This window comes from Tachypleus tridentatus, chromosome 5 (genome assembly GCF_004210375.1).
Source record: "Tachypleus tridentatus isolate NWPU-2018 chromosome 5, ASM421037v1, whole genome shotgun sequence".
NCBI classification, from domain to species: Eukaryota; Metazoa; Arthropoda; class Merostomata; order Xiphosura; family Limulidae; genus Tachypleus; species Tachypleus tridentatus.
In genome coordinates, this window is record NC_134829.1 from 27,736,355 (window position 1) to 27,751,546 (window position 15,192).

Sequence of the window (15,192 nt, forward strand, 5' to 3'; positions counted from 1 at the left end):
AGTCAGAAGTTTTATAACTTCCTAATTCTGGAAAAATCTTATACTCATGTAAGCTATTGATTCGGGTATTTCAGTTTATCCATACCAGAACAAAATTACATCTTACATTTATTTGAGTAGATAATAGCATTATAATTACTGCTTTGGCAGTAATAATGTTTTGGACCAACATAAATTTGATATCTTTAACATGTTGTTGTTTGTTTTTAACAAGTAATTTTTACTTTTCTAATATAACTAACTAGACATAATATGGCTGGAAATTAACACAATAAACAGTGTCTGACACTGAAAGGTTATAATTTAAATGTTGAAACAAAGTAAATTATTGGAAATCAACAGGTCTAAAAATTATCATAAAGATCACTGACTAACTATATGAACTTTTACAACAACATAATTATATGTTATTCCATATACAACTTTAAACATGTTTTACATTTCATGGGTTCATTATGTCATATCGAGTCTAGAACTGAGCTAACTATACAAAACTCTAAATTATTTAAAAGCTTATTTATTCGTGGATGTCTTTTCCTTACCAAAAGAATTTCAGTGCAGAAAAGATAAGAAAGATGATTAACTTATTTTTTGATCCACTACTTCTACTGCAGCAGACTAAGTTTGGGTTTGATGAACAGTCCTTTACTCAATGCTAATAACCTAAGATACTTCAGGTGTTTGGATAATGTAACATAACATCATAATTAATTATCTGTTATTATCCAATGGTTATTTATTTGTGAATTATTTTTCCTTAACAAAACTTGAAGTTTGGTGAAAAGAAAAAACAATACAGAAATGTAATCAATTCTCTGATTTGCTACTTTTACTCTACTTGACAAATCAGGATTCTCAAATATATTTTTACTCTCAAAGAAAGAGTCTGCAATGAATAAAGCTTGAGAACCCATAATTAGAGGCTACTAAAATAAAGTTGTTTGTTTTTTCTGAAAAATTTGTAAATTCACACAATGAAACACAAAACTAAAATTACAAAAAAAAGGAAAACAATAGATATTCACATAAAAAAATAACTAGAAAGTTAACAGACATGTACAAGTAACATGGAGCTAAAAATAAGAACTGTACAACAGTGTTTGATTACAAGTTATGCAGAGAATCTAGTGAGTAACACCATAACTACTGGGAAAATAACGTTAAATATAGACACATTAATTATACATGTAGGAATTACTTATAAATAAAACACTGGGCTAATAATTCCCATGGAGAATTTATAAAATTTCAAGGAACATTTTTAGCCAAAAATGACAAAAATCTGTTAAAAATAGAAAATATTTTATTTTGTTCATTTGACAAATACAATAAACAGGAAAACCCATTTGACATTGTTACTATGACATAAATACAATAAACAGGAAAACCCATTTCCACTGCTTTGCTTCAACAAATACTTACAGAAATAAAAAATTTTCAGATGGTGACAGAATTTTAATATATACAGAAATTTTCAAAGTGTGTGATAATTCTTTGACTGACTAATGACTTAATGGACTATATGTGTGGTTTGCAAACTTCAAAGACATAAAACGAGGATACATTTTTAATGTAAAAGCATCTAACAAAACAAAATTTAACATACCTAAAACCTCTTCAGGAACTACTGCTGGTAAGACTTGAGCAGAATGTGGAACCTTGTTCAATTTCAAAAGTGAACCATCAGTCATCTTATGTGGCCCTGCATGTTTTATATTATAAGTATAGCTGTTTCCTATCTGAACTCCTTGGGAATTCTGAATAGTTATTACATTTGGACTCCCTCGGAATGTTCTATGTATGGCTGTAAGAATATAATATATAAGAGTTACTTCTCACACAAATATTTTACTTTGAAATAACATTAACATTTGTTAATTTGTCAAAAAAACAAATCAAGGCATAAAAAAAACTGAAGGGTGAAAGCCTGAAAGATCCTTGTCACCAAAGTAAAAACTAACTTTATAAAATTCATGAAACTAGCATATACGATAGGTAGATATAACAAAGAACACTATGGGAGATAAGTTAGTTTCATACTTTCAAGTGAGTCAGTCAAAATAATAGAGGAAGTGTCTTTTACCATCATTCATATTTTACTGAAACATAATTTTAGTTCATAGGTAAAAGATCTTTCTTTTATAAAGTTATTGTTCACTTCTGACAGTTTTAAAATTGTTGTGCATGTGAAGATAAATGCTGGACTAATTAAGATCAATAACTATAATGATATCAAACATAATGTTTAAGTTGACATTTCAGACTACAACATAATACATCTGTCAAGTATTCAACTTGAACTGAAAAACAAAGCATTCTGACTTCAGGAATCCATAGTTTATCAAAAATAACAAAACTTTTCAAACTAATGGAAGCTATCCAAAGTGAAAGGTAATAGTAACACAAACACACCAACTTTCATATAATAGTTGAAACTGAGTTAGTAAGCAGTAAGAGATATACATTTTTCAACTACATCCTTTTCAATTCTGGTTAATTCACTGTTTGAACTTTTGTGAGCAAGTGCTACAATACTATACAACTAAAATAAAGAGAAGTGAAAGGTTATTAAAAAACAACAACCCATCCAATTAAGCAATCATTGTTTCCAACAAACAAATATTGTCTTCAAATCTTAAATTTTCATATTAATTTTATACTGAAATTTTCATTATATGAATAACCAAATAAAACACATTATGGTGCTTAGATGTAAGGAGACATGTAAAACTTAACAATAATAAAAAAAAAAAAAAAAAGGGGTAAATTAGCCACAAATACTTCAGTGGAACAATCCACAAGCAAAGCATTTAGTCATAAGTATATAAAACCACTGAAAAATAATCATGATTTTTTTAAATTTAAAGAGAACATTTCAAAACATCTCAAAAGACCACTAATAATCTCATTTTTCAAAAACATTCATTACCATTTCAATTATTCCCTAAATTAGAATCTTGTATATAAAGAAATAATCTAAAAATTTGCAAAAAATATATATCAAATCACTACAAATAAATATGAAACCTAATCCATTATTTGATTCACCACTTGTTACTAAAATATATCAGTGAATACAATATGTATAAAATCATCATACATGTACCATATTCAATTTTAGCGTTTCTATTAAATTTAGAAAATTCAAAACTGCTATTTAATGTGAAATTTAAACTTGTATGATCTTCTAGAAACATGTTGTAATTAGATTTACCAGTGTTGGATATTATTGGTGTTCAGTTTTTCCTGTTTGTGTGTGTCTAGAAAATTGTTAATTGGTAGTGGTAAAGAAACTGATGACCTTGGTTGGTTGGTTGGTTGGTTGGTTTATGGCACAAAGCAGCTAGGTTATCTGCACCAAATGTCCAGTAAAAAGGTACAAGTAAATTCAGTAAAATTCATAAAAGGAAATTAAGGTAAAACAAAACAAAGTTAAAAAATAAATATATAGCATAAAACCAATGTTTACATCTAGTCTACAACGTAAAGAGAAAAACTGCAGCAATTCAAGTTGTTAAGGACTTTCTGTAGAGTGACTGTAATAATCATACCTTGCCAGGAAGACTAACAGGTAAGTACAAAACCCACAGTCAGACACCTGAAGTTGGCCTTTCCAGTCCTGGTTTTAAGTTATTTAATGTTACGGTCAGTTTCTCATTTCAAATTGAACTAGATGAACTATGACTTTTAAAAGAGAGCCACATTAAAAAGGTGTAAAGTATATATTAAAAAGCTTAAATGGCATTAAAAAGATTAATGGCCTTTGAAAAACTAAAAACATTACCAAGGTGGACAGTGTCACTATCACCAATAACACTGTCTAACGTTATGGACAAACCTTGGGACAGAACATGCTTAAAATGGTGCCGTCATTGTGAATCATAATGATGACAAGTAAAATGTGGCTTATTGTGATCTGAGTGTTACACAAACTACACACTGGTGCATCAGTCCCAGATAAAAGAAAACAATGAGTTAAAAAACTGTGACCAATGTGTAGTCTAGTTAGAACTTCCTCTTTCCGATCCTTACGGGAACAAGGTGGCCAAAGTCCAATATATAGGGTCCATGGTGGAGCAATGTCATCAGAACCCACACTGGGTGGGCAAGAGCAGGTTGTTTGATTTGAGGAACCAAACAAGATGAGCATTAACCATCCTCTCTAAGATCTTACAGAGACAGCTTGTCAAAGCAACTGGACAGTAGTTTGAAGGAACCTTGGGATCCTTCCCAGACTTGGAGAAAGCCAGGGCAATAGCCTGGCATCAGGAAAAACACTCTCCTGCCAGATCTGGTTAAAAACAACCAGAATGATAGCAAGAGAAGCAGGAGATAGATGGTGCAGCATCTCATAGTGTATATCATCAGGTCAAACTGATATACTGCCAGACCGATAAAGAGCCAGTTTAAGTTCCATCAGTGTAAAGGGACGATTATAGTCATAGAGACAATCAGCTCAAAAGGAAAGAGGTGATTGCTCTGCCTGAGTCTTGATGGCTAAGAAGGTGGAAGAAAAGGCACAGGTGCTAGATACCCGGGAAAAGCTTTCACCAAGAGAATCGGCAATGCTCTGAGTATCAGTTACTTCCTAGCCATCAGAGAGCAAGATCGAGAGGGGACAGAGTGATACTGCCCACTGACCTTTCGAATCTTGTCCCAAATGACTTTGGAAATGGTGGTAGAGGATATGCTGGTTGTGAACTTAATCCAAGATTACTTCTGGCTTTGACATCTTACCCATCAAGCATGTGCACAGGCCTGCTGGAAAGCGATGAGGTTCGAGAGTGTGGAATAGTTACGGAAAGTATCCCAGGCTTGTTGTTGAGCCTTCCGTGTCATGTGGCAGGCAGGATTCCACCATGATCGAGGATATAGTGGAAAACATGTTGAGGTTTTAGAAATACATTGAGCAGCTGCTTGTGTAATACAGTCAGTTACTGTATTACAGTAACCACAGTCATCTACTGATGGCTTACAGATTATGGCAGGATCAAGTTCTGCAAGAGCAGTGAAAGAGGGCCAGTTTGCCTGATCTAGCTTCCACAGGGGCACGCTGATCGGGTGGCATCGACCATGGCCAGTCTCTCTCAATATTATAGGAAAATGATCATTGTCTCGTGGATTATTGTCAACCCTCCATGAAAAATGGGAAAATAATGAAGGGGAGCAAACTGAGAGATCAATAGCAGTAAAGGACTGACTAGGCACATGGAAATAAGTAGAAGAACCAGTATTGAAAAGAGAAAGGTTGTGATCAGAAAGCATATGCTCTACAGAGCAACCCCTCCTATCAATACCAGCACTTCCCCAAAAGGGATGATGTCCATTAAAGTCTCCCAGGATGAAAAGGGCAACTGTTCAATGAGAACATCAAGATCTAATTGATCATATGTCTCTCCAGGTGACAGAGAAAACAAACAGTGATGGTATGACCCAAGGAAACACGGATGGCTATGGCCTCCAAGGGTGTGTCTAGTGACAAAGAGAGGGTGGGCACATGCTGATCAACCAACAGTGCTATCCCTCCATGCACTCATCCATCACACAATCTGTCATTTCTGTATAAAGAAAACTACTGAAAGGTGACTGTATCGGCAGGTTTCAGAAATAATTCCTATAAAAAAGACATACAGGTTGGTAGGAAGCAATCAGTGTTTTGATGTCATCTAGATTAGAACGTAAACCATTCGACAGTTCCATTGTATCAAGGTGGACATTTTTATTTATGTGTAGGCAAATTGAGTGGAGAACTCTTCTGTTTACGACCATGTCTTTTTACCTTACTTTCTTTATTCGAGGGAGATCTGTTGACCTCCATGGATCCTGCCCTGGGTCGATTGGGCAGGTCTTTGCTGTTGGAATGGGATTTCAGAGACTGAGGACATGAACAAATGATTGTTTTGCATCTTGGGGTGAGAAAGGAAAATGGATCCAAGGAAATACCTGTACCTGAAACCAAAAGATGTAGATCTTGGGGTTTGGTGGAATGCATATAAGGGACAGAGATAGGTGCCAAAGTTGATTCATCAACTTTTTTAACCATGGAAGTCAAAAGATGTTTCATTTGTTTGGAGAATAATTCTTTAGGAGGCACAGAGATCTGTCTGCACTCCCACAGTATCTGTGGAACGAAGTGCAGCAGCATATGTCCGAGATGAGGTGGTGGACAGCAATTTTCAAGCCTCAGGATAGGTAATGTTATGAATCATTTTACAAATGCTGCACCTCTTTTTCTTCCAACCATTTTGGGCAAGAACAAAAGTAGGACAGGTGAGAGCCATTACAATTGATGCAATGAGGGTCTATTTCACACTCATAGGCATCATGGCCCTTGCCAACCCAACGAGCACACGCCAAGGAACCACGATATGATGTCTTCAAGTGACCGAACCGTTGACACTGGAAACATCAGAGAGGGTTTGAAATGTATGGCCGTACTCTGAAATTAAGATAACCTGCCATGATGGTGGCAGGCGGATGTGGTGACATAAATGTTAGAATGAGGACATTGGTCGGCACCATAATTCCATGTTTGCGAGTGGAGATACACCTCACTAAACTCTTTGCATGGAGAAACAAGCGAGAATCTCCAACTCTGGGACATTTTTCAAATCCCTCTCAACAACTCCTCATGACAAATACAAGGTAGCATGAGGTGTAACTTCAATAGGTATATCCCCAATTGCTTTGAATGCAAGAGGAGTTAACTGTGTTGAGATGTAGATGTTTCCACCAACACGTCACCAGAGCAAAGCTTCTTTACTGACTTTGGAGAGTCAGCAACTCTCTCTAGTCTCTTCTGAATGAAAAAGGCAGGCATTTGCCCTAAAGGTTTGTCTGAAAGAGAATATAGTATAAGAAAATGAGGTAAAGGTGTTACAAATGTTGAAGATTGCTGCTCAGAATCTTCAAGACGTGGTCGTTTACCTATGGACTGTTTCTCACTATTTTATTTATATTTTTATTTGGAGGATCCACAATAAAAAAAAAAATATTTTGGTGCCCACTGACCCCACCCACCATGACGCCTTACAAGGGGACACACAATGTCAAACAAGGACATTGGAATAATGCCATCCAACACTGGTATATGGTTGACCCTAGCCTGACTGGACCAGCCGATTGACCCAAGGAGGCCACCCCAAGGCTGCCCATCTACAGGAATTAAAGGCCAAAGTGGTGTGTTAGGGTTGGACCCCTCAACCACCAGGATCCTCTCCTCCCCTACACATGTTGCCATGCACAGCAAATACGTGGGTGGATGTTTAGATCCCAGAGGAGGTAAACTGAAAGAACAGAACCTTTCCTGGGAGGTCCCCTCACCATGCACAGAAATCCACACCGAAGGGGATGACCAGAGTTCTTCAAGATGTGGCTATTAGTAAGATTATTCTTCAAAAATACAAGATTCTTAGTTTATTTTCTTCAATGTATCATGTTGTCTGTTTCTAGTTTTTGAAATGTGCACGTCATTGCTACATCTTCACGTATTTCCTCCTGAATATTCTTACTAATATAAATTAATAATTACTTGGTATGATTAATTAAATTCATTGTTTCTTTACTATTTCTTCAACTAATCAAAGTACTGCACAGAGTAATTGACTGTTTCACCTGCTAAAACCAAAATGTGAAACTTTTCACACAGCTTTCATAAGTTAATAAAAATATAAGCAGGTGTTTGGTTAAAATGAAAATTTAACATTTGATAAACCCTTTTCATATTGTCAGTTTTGCATACTCCAAAAGATTACTTTCACACATTCTGTGGGCTTGTTACACCAAGCTTTCTTTCATTTTAATCACATGAACTTCTATACCATGATACAGTATTATAAATATTCCAAAGAAGCTGCAAAGGATAGGATAAATTTAAGGCTAAAGTTTGAATGTTTTAATCAATGTTAAAATCTTAACTCTAAGAGCCAAAACATATAATTTGAGTTTGAATCTGAAGACAGAGCCAGAAACACCTTAAAACAGAAGTTTTGTGATGTAGCAAATCAGTTCTAAAATAATCAAGACACCTGCTAGTGTGTTGTGCAGTCAAGACAACCTAATGCAGGATACACTGTTTGTTATTATTAACAGGAGTAATAGTTTAGCTACTCTCTACATTCTGTAAGTCAGACTATAGTAATCCAAATTATTACATGTCTTCAGTGATTGTGCTCTACTGGAGTCTTAATACACTATCAAATTTCAAGGTAATACAATAAGAAATACCTGAATTATAACATATCTAATCTTGATTGAATTTCTTCCTGTTCTCTTTTTTTCCCATTCACACTAAAAGTATTGAAATTTTATTTGGAAGAAAAACAAACCTATCTTTTACAGATTTTTTTTTTCAAAGTTGGTACTGATAGATATTTTCAAAGTAGGAGTCTCATTTGGTATGAAAATAAGCCACATATGCAAATTTATTCAACAAAAACCACTCAGAATTGATGAAAATTTTTGCACACACCTTCATTAAAAGTCATGTTAACTATTAATCTAACACTTTTACTATAACTTCACCTAAGAGTAAAAGTGAACCATTTTGTGTTTGTAATTCACATTAAGATGGCTGATTTGGAGAAGCAGAACTATACAATGAAAGGATGTGCAGATACATGAGTATTGGTTAGGCTAAACAAACTAGATTAGTAGTTTCTGGTTTAAGTTTTCAAAAAAATAATATGGTGGATGGTTATTACTTATTACTCATTGCTAACTTTTCAGAACAACTTTAGTAAATTTTATGTAATTATGCTAATTAAAGTGTATTTAGTATTATGTGGTATTAGCTTAAGCAACTGGCATAAATAATGATGCCTGATATACAGCTGTACTGATTGCATGGGGATAATGACAAAAAACTGTTCATCTAAATTATTAGATTGCATTACTATAAAGGAAGTTATCAACACTGTTTTAGAGAGGAACAACTACCAACACATCTGCCCCTCTAGAACAGCTGTAAGTCTACAGATTTACAATAATAAAATCAGGGGTTCGATTTCCCTCAGTGAGCTCAGCAGATAGCCCGATGTGGCTTTGCTATAAGAAAACACATACGTACACAAACATATCTGGATGGTTATGTAAAGTGAAGACCTGTTCCAAATAACAGGATTGCAATGGTAAGGCTAATGTGAGTTGCTATCGAGTGTCACTTTCATATTTGCTGTGGTTTGTCAGTGTGTATTAAAAACAATCATGATAGAGCATTTATAACATGGCATTAATAGGAATTTGATACTAATTACTCATTCATTACTCAGCTAGTCTGCATTTTTGTGTTCAACTTGGGACACGATGGTAGGTAAAACAGAATGGCTGATCCTTCAACCATTAGCATTTTGTTTATGGTTTGCTAAAAAATGTGGTGCAGTTTTGCATGTAAGGTATTGGTCAATTACAAAGTTTTTAACTAATAATTAAGCTGTAAAATTCATAATAATCTATAATCATGGCCAACCACAGGCCCCTACCAATTTTCTAGCCTGTTCCATTACTAAATGTCCATACAGCATCTGTCTACAGATGTGAGCCAGATGTTTACTCAAGATTATTGCTAATTTTTTCAATTAATCCACCTGCAGGCTGTTTAATTATAGTATTGATTTGGCTGGTATATTATTGCTTTGACTGTGCTCATTTCAAATTTTATAATCATTGTTGTCTGTCGCTCTCATTTTAGTGATCAACCCTTGGGTAAGAATAAGTGACCACAATGAATGATAAAAATAAGAAAGTGTCAAAAGAAGGCAGAAAAAACAATCAATTGTACCACTGCTAGATAATTTGGTGTAACTGAAAATAATGTGAGGCATTGGCAGAAATAAAATACTGAACTCCTTAATGCACATCCTAAAAGAAAGGCAATTTGAAGATTGGGAAAGAATGTTATGATACTAAGTTGTTTTTTTTTCATGATTTCTGAAAATGTGGGTTGCCTAAAATATGAGATTGCCCCATAATTGAGTCAATACAGTATTCTGTGGTTATATGTTCTTCTGCATAGAAACCAAATTTATGTTGTTTTAAATGGCAACTAACTTTTAACCTCAAAATCTCTAGGCTTCTTCTCCAGCAATAGAAGTTAACTGTAAAGTTCAATTAATATCTGCTATTTAGAACTGTAGGTATCATGCACATTGATAATGCTAGCACTGGGTATCCATAAACCTTTAACATTGGAGGGTGTGGTCAGGGTCAAATTATTTATTAGGCACAAAAGGGACAGTGCTTAGGGCCTACGAAAACTATGGGTCTATAATAGGGCCCACAAATAATAAGCATAGAAACATGAAATACACATTTTACTGTAAAACTTTATTACATCTTTAAGTTATACAATATATTTGTGTGTATACACATTAGTTTGTGTACTCACATTCACATAAATATACAGCCAATATTTAACTACAGTGTATTAACACATTTAAGCAGAAAATATACATTGTACACACATAAATACTTAAATTTCAAAACACAACTTATGATTCATATATCTATAAGTTATCTAACTTTTGGTTTAACTTATACAGCTAATAGGACCTATGAACAGATGGTGCCTAGGACCTACAATCATCTTGATCCAGTACTGGGTGGGGTAAAATATAATGTATCAAGGACATTGAAATCCAGTGTCCTGTTACATGACATTTGAAACACAGCAGTATATAACAAATGATAATAGTGTTTACAAAAGGTTTAATCTACTTATACCAGATTATTACAAAACACTGTTGAAATTTTGTACATTTGTTACTTTGTTAAACTGTAATAAAGTTTTCTTCGCTACCACTTCAAGCCATCTTTAAACTTTAATTGTCCCAACCTTACTCCAGAGCTTGACATTATTCATGAAACACTTAGAGAACTAAAATAAACATTTTCTCAGAGAACCTTGTTCAGTTTCAGTCTTTCTTTTTATGTTAACATTTTATTGATAATTACATAAGCAAAATCTTGTTTTTACCTTTTTGAAATTTTGTCTCAGTGATCTCTGACTCTCTTGCTGGCTCAGGTTTATTTTCCTGTATTTCTGACTTTGATTTCAACTCTTCTTCACCTTTGATATTTTTATTATAAAAAAGAATTACTAATCAATGATGCTGCAAATAATTATGATTAATTAACTTTATTTGTAACTTTTTATTATGACTACTTGTATCTAATTTATATACCTAAGTTATATGGTTCATCTGTCACATGAAAACAAATAAGCCCACAGTGTTGCAAAATATTTACTGAATATTTGCAATTATGACTACTTGTATTTTATTATGACTACTTGTATCTAATTTATATACCCAAGTTATATGGTTCATCTGTCACATGAAAACAAATACAGTGTTGCAAAATATTTACTGAATATTTGCAATTATGACTACTTGTATTTTATTATGACTACTTGTATCTAATTTATATACCCAAGTTATATGGTTCATCTGTCACATGAAAACAAATAAGCCCACAGTGTTGCAAAATATTTACTGAATATTTGCATGATATTTGTTTGTTCTTTAATTTCATGCAAAGCTACATGAGAGCTATATGAGCTAGCCACCCCAATTTAGCAGTGTAATACTAGAGGGAAGGCATCTGGTCATCTACTGACCACCAACTCTTGGGCTCCTCTTTTAACAATGAATAGTGGGATTGACTATCACATTATAATGCCCCCACAGCGTAATAAATCTTTATTATGCAAGTAAAGAATGAAGTTGCCAATACAATATTGCCCACCACGCATATCTGAACCTGATTTTTAGTGTTATAAATCTGCAGAGAAATGGACTTCTGCACTGAAAAAAGCAATATTAAAATACTGAAAGATGCATTAATGAAAAAGTCAAGTTAATAAAATCTAGGAACATAATTTCTTGATAATTCGTAATAAAGACTGAAGACAACAAGTGATTTGACCATCATAAGAATTATCAAATAACTAAAGAAAATCCCATTCACAAAACAAGCAAAACAATTAATTGCCATGCAGTAGAGGTAAAACACTATGCATAAGAATGAAGTTACCAGAAAGAAAACACAAGAAATGCTGTTTCTCAAGATGTTAATGAAACTGGTGAACTTGTGAGAACCAAAGTTTTCAAAAACATTTGGTTTACTTACTCCAAAATGGTAGAGCTAAATTGTGTAGAAAAATGTTTATGTTAAAAACCAAAAGGTCATAGTCCTTAAAATAAACTATGCTAACACACAATCTAAACAAGAAAATTTCCATATATGATAGAAATGCAATTATCACTGAAACATGCAAAGCATTAATACACAGCTTCAAGAAACACAGCAATCATCTTCAGATATCAAATATGATAAAATGTTCTTCCTATGTATAATACCAATTTGCTACTTAAACTATGTTCACTAGAAGGACCAAATCAATAATTCTAGAATTATAAGATCTTATGTTTACAGATTATTTGGTTAAAACTAGAAGTAGTATCTATAAGCATTCAAAGTTTTTTTATTTGTGAACAAAATATTGTGCCTTAGAGATACTGTATGATTTCACAATTGTAGCAGAATATGTTCTACAACATTTATACTTAATTGCACCATGCAAAGTATATCTTAAGTAGGTCTTGTTCTGTTATATAGGCCTATTGCACTTCAGATACGAAGTATAATAAAAATTCCATGCTACATTCACTGTATATTTCATAACACTAAAAGAGATCAGTTGTAATTTTTTCTACAGTTGATTTTCAATGACTATTTTAAAATGTAACTAAGAAAGCTTCATTATACAAGTATTACTTATTTGTTGATAACTTCACATGTATTCATAAAGTTGTACACAAGATTTAATCTTTCTTTAAACAAAAGAATTTTTGAAACTATTTGATTTTTTAGATTTTAATATCTTGATAAAATAGAATCTGAAATTTGATAATATTATTAAAAAAGACAGCCAAGTTTTATCCATAAACTGATAAAGTTTATAGACACAAAAAAACAACCTTAAATCCTAATATGAATAATGACACCTACCAGTACTTTCCTTTTCTGTATCACACTGAGGAGAGTGAGGCTCTGTAAATGGTCTTGAATCTGTTTCAAGGGATTTCTTAGCTGAGTAAAAGTAAGAAAAGTTTTACAATTTCAAACTACTTTACATTTATCAACACTGCAAGTATATAAATGTGAACCAAATGCAAAGTTATTCTCAAAATCAAATGTATTACAAACAGGTAATGCTATGTTTCAAACATGTTACCACTCCAGTCCTAAATCTTCTGTACTAATTTCTATGTCGTATAAAATACTTTACTTCCATGCCTAAAATTTGCAAATACTGATAATCAAGTCAACATGGAATTTGAAAATAACTGGTGTATTTCTTAATTTATCTTGATCAGTTTATCAAATCTTTTCAGTGAAATTCTCATTGGGTAAAGAGGTCACAAATAATAAGAAAACTGTGACATTTTCAAGAATGCTTTGTGAGGTTTACAAGTTTTTCAATATAAAATGTCTAGTTATTCATTTAAATGCTTCAAACATGGCATCTGATCTAATAATTAATTAGAAAAAAGAAAGATAAAACTTTCAATTTATTAGTAAATATGATAAAAATAATTCTTAGTAATTTACTTCAGAATAGTCTTTTATCTGATTTGAAAATGGCTAGAACAGTGATTTGCAGACCATTGGTTCTGATCCAAAACAGAGTTGTAAGAGTGTATGAAATAATCACAAATGGACTTGGAAAACAGATAATGCAATGTTACAGATAAACGTTTGATATAATGAATGTTTTACTTCATAAACCTAAATTCAATGCTGAAAACTTGCATACCATTACTTGGCATTTCTGTTTTAACATCTTATCTCAAAGAAATAAAAACGTAAGTTCAATACAGTAATCATTTTGTTGAAGGTGGTTGATAAAATTAGACTGGGATAATTTTCAGATCAACAGCTGTCTCAAACAACAAATAATTGACACACAATTACTTTGAAATGTTTCTTTTCCTCACTAAAACTTGTAATTTCAGTAAAGAAAAGAAATTTATATGCAAAAACGGCTCGTTTGGGTTGAGAAAATATTTTACATAAAATATTCTTCAACCCAAACGAGCCGTTTTTGCATATAAATTTCTCAACAAGTGGGTTTCTCGACATCACTGATTAAAGAAAAGAAATAATTTGTAAATGACATAAGGCTTAATATATTCTTCAACTTGCTAGCCCTTCTGTTATAGACTTATTCTTCATATCATGACTCTTCAGTACTGTTTGGAATACCAGAAATACATACTAGTTAAAATATCTAATTGTCAAAATGTTTTATTTACAGTAAAGTATTCTGTACTACTTCAATGTCTGTTTATTTTACATACATTAACTTACAAAGTAGCAATTAACATGACAAAAGACAATTGTGATACATAGTCCATGTTTCCAAACTGTAAAGTTTTACTTAATGCAACACTGATAGTTGAATGCTTACAGTTAAATGTTGTACATTAAGGAACATATTTAAAACTTGTAGCTATAACACAAATTCTGTTTTTAAAAATTCAGTTTCTCATCTACAGAAACTCAGTAATCACTTGAATTTTCAGTTTTCAGTTGACATCTGGTCCTTATTTCTTCCAAAATTACCAATAAATAACAAAGACAAAACTGGCAATATGCATTATCACAAACTATAGACCAAGTGTTTCATGATTTTTATTTTAAAAATTACTCTAAAGTGGATGATAAACACATTTTAAATTATGAAAACCCACAAGTTGACTGCTGTGTTAAATGACTTTTAGTTGCTATTAAAATTATTTACAATACTTTAGTAATCAGTCTTTGAAACCTTTAACTTAAAAAGGCATAAAACTCTAAAGATTGGTGTTTGTTAAATAAGTACTCAAAATGGTTCAATACTCAAGCAATAATAGGTGTGGCCAAGTTACCACAATAGCCACAACTGTTTGCGCATGTCATCAGTGTAAGTCAATGTGCTTTACACTGCAAACAAACCTTATTCAGCCCTATTAACCAATTAAACTTTTTCATCTAATGTAAATACTTTTAAAGAATGCATGTACTTATCTTGTGAAATTTGTTTAATAAATGTGGCCTGTACTACTGTCTCTAATTGCCAGTTAAAATAAGCTATATCTAATTTGTTCAATAATTTAAGTTTCCTCTGGTTTTATTTCAGTTTCATGAATT

The 15,192-nt window shown here is 32.7% G+C and overlaps 1 protein-coding gene across 7 annotated transcripts in view; it reads right to left on the reverse strand.

The window, feature by feature from the left end:
* Nucleotides 1-15,192, reverse strand: part of LOC143250797 (uncharacterized) — a 35,932-nt gene that overhangs the window by 10,468 nt on the left and 10,272 nt on the right. For all 7 annotated transcript variants that reach the window (XM_076501803.1, XM_076501802.1, XM_076501805.1 and 4 more), the window contains exons 3-5: nt 13,009-13,089; nt 10,973-11,065; nt 1,607-1,804 (exon numbers count right to left, since the gene is read on the reverse strand). In XM_076501803.1, the coding sequence (XP_076357918.1) occupies nt 1,607-1,804; nt 10,973-11,065; nt 13,009-13,089 (372 nt within the window). The remainder of the gene's footprint in view (nt 1-1,606; nt 1,805-10,972; nt 11,066-13,008; nt 13,090-15,192) is intronic.